The sequence below is a fragment of the Apis dorsata genome, unplaced genomic scaffold (genome assembly GCF_000469605.1).
Source record: "Apis dorsata unplaced genomic scaffold, Apis dorsata 1.3 scaffold_80, whole genome shotgun sequence".
Taxonomy (NCBI): domain Eukaryota; kingdom Metazoa; phylum Arthropoda; class Insecta; order Hymenoptera; family Apidae; genus Apis; species Apis dorsata.
Genome location: NW_006263378.1, coordinates 206,198 through 211,405, shown reverse-complemented (window position 1 = coordinate 211,405; position 5,208 = coordinate 206,198). Strand labels below are relative to the sequence as shown.

The 5,208-nt window shown below is 16.8% G+C and overlaps 1 protein-coding gene across 2 annotated transcripts in view; it reads left to right on the top strand.

Moving 5' to 3' along the window:
• LOC102677242 (fatty-acid amide hydrolase 2-B-like) overlaps positions 1–4,448 on the top strand; it is a 27,551-nt gene extending 23,103 nt beyond the window's left edge. Inside the window, exons 5-9 of one of the 2 annotated variants that reach the window (XM_006610862.2) lie at positions 2,827–3,113; positions 3,205–3,285; positions 3,402–3,566; positions 4,000–4,182; positions 4,267–4,448. In XM_006610862.2, coding sequence (XP_006610925.1) covers positions 2,827–3,113; positions 3,205–3,285; positions 3,402–3,566; positions 4,000–4,182; positions 4,267–4,353 — 803 coding nt within the window. In that variant the 3' untranslated portion in view covers positions 4,354–4,448. The remainder of the gene's footprint in view (positions 1–2,826; positions 3,114–3,204; positions 3,286–3,401; positions 3,567–3,999; positions 4,183–4,266) is intronic. The other variant, XM_031508230.1, reaches the window with a different exon arrangement.
• The last annotated feature ends 760 nt before the right edge of the window (positions 4,449–5,208 follow it).

Sequence of the window (5,208 nt, the reverse complement as noted above, 5' to 3'; positions counted from 1 at the left end):
TTTTTTTCACTTTCACTATAATTATATATAAAATATTATAAAATATTATAAAATAATAATAATAAAATATTATAAATAATAATAAAATAAAATATTATAAAATACAAGTATTTTAGATACATACTATAATATTTGAGATTACATACTAATATTATATATTTTCGTTTTCTTAATATAATATTTTTTCATATGAGATAGAAAAAAGTTTTAAGAATGGACATACTATGATAATTTCTAATCTAATATATGAATTCGTAATATATATATTGATATTTAGTATAATATTGATTATTAGTTAATGTATATTCGATTGATTTTTAAATATCTTCTTTTATGAAAATAATGAGGTTCCAATTTAATTATTTTTGATTTTCATTTTATTTAGGATCATACAAAAAAAAATCTTTCTAATTTTATTTGTATTTGATTATGAATTTTGAATTATTTAGAATTTTTAAAAATTAAAAATAAGAAATCTTTCTGATTTTATTTGTACTTAATTATAAATTTTGAATCATATTATATTTAAGATTTTTGAAAACTTTAACATTAACATATATATATATATTTGGAAAATTATTCTAAGTAACAAAATAATATAGTAATAAGTAACAAAATAGTATATATACACTATATACTATATACTATATACTATATACTATATACTATATATACACTATATACTATTTTATAACAAGAAATGATATGAATCATAACAAATCAAACGAAATATTTAATTTTTAATAATCATTTGAAACTGCATTTTATATTGATTTGTATTGGCATATAAATAGATGTTTTTAAATCGCTAAATATATTTTTTTGCACAGTTTTTTATATAAAGTTATATGAAATTGCATTAAATTAAAAACTTATTACGTCAATATTTTTTAATCAATAGTAAACATTAAAAAACAAAGTATTAAAAATGATCTTATTAATATTTAATAAATTATATAGAAAATATACTTACTAACAGTTATTTGAATAATTTATATAAATAAAGTCAATATAAATCAATTTAAAAAAATAATTATAAAAAAATAATTACTATTAAAAGTTAAATAATTGAAATACATTCTTATTTATGGAATAATGTAGGTTATTTTATCTTTTTTATTTTGAGAATAAAAATGAAACATCTATATATAATATATATATAATAATATATATATATAATATTATATATATATAAATAATATATATATATTTTTTGATCAAAATAATTTACTAAATATATCAAAGTTCTTTGTTTTTGATTTGATTCATACATATAACGATGTATGTTATTTTATTTTAATATTGTATCTTTAAAATAATTTTTTTTTTATAAGGTTTTAATTCATTATTTTTTTTAAAAAATTATGAAAAATTTATAATTTGGCACTTGCGACAACAGCTAAAAAGCAAATATCTATTGAAATTGCAAATTATATAATTACCAATCGGATTTCAAGTAATTAATAAATTAATCTTATGTTTTTCTAATATGTTTTTAATTAATATTTTTCTAATATGCTTTTAATATGTTTTTAGAATTTATTTTTATAAAATTTATTTTTAATTTTATTGCAGGTAATATCTGCAACTAATCAAGATTATCTTTGTCTACTAATTGTTAAAGAATTTGAACAAATATATAGTGATTGGATTTCTCTGATAGACTTTTTTTTTATTCTACATCGTATAATTTGAACTAATAATTAAATATTATTAAGTTAAGTTTTTAAATTTTTTATTAATAATTAAAGAACATTATTTATAACACAGTACAAGAAAAAAAATTGTTATTGAAAATAAACATTTTACTAATTTTTCGTCTACATTTTTCAAATTTTATACAGTAGAATTAAATAATTATACTAAATTTATAAATATTAATTTATATGCATTTTTTTATTGATAATAATAAACAATTTGTATAGATGAGCAACAAATTTAAAAAAATTTAAAATAATAGATACATTAAACTATTTTATATACAAATCCCGCTAACATAACCTGTTTAAAAATAAAAAATATGTATAAATATAAAATCTAATAATATCCATTATTATAATGGAAATAAAATCTACGTATATCCATTTATTTTTAATAATGAATTCTAATATTAGCAATGAGAGATAAATTTTAAATATTAATTCTACATATTTAAAATTTAAATGGTTGAAGTTATATAACATATAGTTAGTTTTTGCTGCATTTTTAATATCTTAGTTATTGTGCAGGCGTTACTTCATTTTTGTTTCCAATCTACAACAGGACAACACGATGTGATTACTACTTATTTATTCTAAACATCGTGGTAATCGATATCTAAATGTATAAAATATATAATATTATGAATAACCAATAAATTAATATAATTCAGTATCTATATAGTATGTATATATATATATATTAATATATATATTTTATAGATTAGGATTTTGAAATTTTTCGAATCTAAAATGAAATATAATAATGAATAAAATAAACTGATTTTACATAAAATTACATACATACATTAAATCCATCACATACGTTTCATCTTACTATTTCAATAGTTAAAGATATCATAAATTTTTATTAAATAATTGAATTTTACAAAAAAAAAAAAATAATAGATGCATATGAATTACATATTATTGAATATATTTCCACAAAATATATGAAAAATATGCAAATTAATTAATGTATTAATTGAAATTTAAAAAAAATTAGATTTCCTATTTAAATTTTATTTTATTATCAATATATATTTTATAAGAAAATATATGTACATAAATGTTCGCAATTTTATATTCTTTCAATAATATATGTATATATGTGATTCTTCATCCATAGGTATTGTTTCTACCGCTGGTCATTTGCCTTCAGTCACTGGAAATATCAATTACATGTTAGTGATGGGACCAATGACAAGATATGCGGAAGATCTTAATTTGATGATGAATGTGTTAACTTCCAAATGCGAAAAACCTTTACATTCATACGATTCCATTGAATTAAAAAATCTAAAAGTTTTTTATTTAGATAGCTTTCCTGATATAAAATTATCTTCAAAGGAAATAATTGAGATAGTCTATAAAGCTTCACAATATTTAATAAACAAAGGTGCTATTGTGCAAAGAGTAATTATTTCATAATAATTTTATAATAATTTGATTCTAAAATAATCAAAAAATATTTAAAAATTGTTAAATAATTACATTTGTATCGTAGTTTCCAAAAGACAAGCTGAAAAACATATTATACATGACATTCTCTTTATTTTCTGAATTAAAAGAACTTAATCTAATAGAGGTAATAATTATTATAATATATTAATAAATGAATATATAATATATTTTTATTATTTGCATGTCTTTAATTTAATTTTTTGAAAATTAATTATTTGTTAATTTATTTTTTTTTTTTAGGGAAGAAATTCAGTTCTTGAAATGGGAAAATCAATAATGGGATTATCATCGTTTACGCAAACATGTTGTCTTATACAAATGTTCATAGACAAAAATGCATTTATATCAATTTCAAAGAAACAATATTATATTAATGCTACAAAAGAACTCACTCGAGAGATGAATGTATGATATTCATATGTATTATACATATATACATATGTATAAGTTTTAATTTTATTATAATTTATAATAAAATTAGTTTAAAATAAATTTATAATTTTATTATAAAAATGTTTTGTTTATAAGAAAGAATATAAAGATATTTACTTTTATTTTAATTTTATTATTACTTTTCAAAAAATATTTAATTCAAAAAAAGTTGTTTTAAAAAATCTTAACTAATTAATATTTTTGTCTACTAATATCTTTATTTATACTTTCAATTATATTCAGTTGCATCTTTCTGCTTTTTATATTATTATTCTAATGAAATAATGATTATGATAATTATAATACTAATGATTATAAACATAAATAGATTTTTAGAAAATCTCATATACTTATATCTATATTTGTTATATCGTATCAATCTAAATTTTTTTTATATTATTTATAGGATATATTAAAAGATAATGGAATATTAATATGCCCGTCCTATTTTCGTACAGCATCTTTTCCACAAACAATGATTTTTGAAATAAATAATTGCATATATAGTTCATTAGCAAATATAACGGGTTTACCTTCAACGCAGATACCAATGGGTATGGATAAAAATAGATTACCAATCGGATTTCAAGTAATTAATAAATTAATCTCATGCTTTTCTAATATGTTTTTAGAATTTTTATTTTTATAAAATTTATTTTTAATTTTATTGCAGGTAATATCTGCAACTAATCAAGATTATCTTTGTCTACTAATTGCCAAAGAATTTGAACAAATATATGGTGGTTGGATTTCTCATTGATAGATTTTTTTTTATTTTATATCGTTATGAATATTTTGCTATGAAATAAATATTATTTATCAATAGGTTGCAGATGTTTATGTAAATATAACTATTATAGAGAATAAATAATAATGAAACAGAATTTATAAAAAAAACTCTTTGAAATTAATAAAAATTAAAAAATAATAAAAAAAATTTACGTATAAATATATGTAAATAATTTTTATGATAATAATTTTATTTACATATTTTGCATTTATTAATTTATATAATAGCATATATATTATATGCTCAATTTATATTATTTTTTTAACGTAGCTTATTTATATAAACGTTTGTAATTTAATTATCAAAGATTGTAAACAATGTTGTTATATAATAAAAAAAGTAAAAATGTAAAAAAAAAGTGAAACAAATAGATATTTATTGATAAATATAATTAATTGAAACATGTTTATTTGTAGACATTTTCCTTTAATTTCACCAAAATTTGCATGTACAATTTGTGTTAAAATATCTTATCTTTTTCAACAAACAAATAAAATTATTTATATTATATCTATACGAAGATAGTTTCTTCAACAATGATTTATATTAATTAAAGGATGTTTTTTCATTATATATTACATTATAGAATGTAAAAGAATTTTATATATTAAAAGTTTATTGTTTTCACAATAAATTTTAATATGATAAGTTAATTTCATTAAATAAATCGAATATATTTTTAGAAAAAAAAAGAATAAATTTCAAATTTAATATCTTCCTTTGAATCGTGATTTTTTAATTATAAAATATTTAATATAAATTCATATTGATTTTAAATATTTATTTGAATTTATTATATTAGAAATAAGTATAGTTGCTATGTAT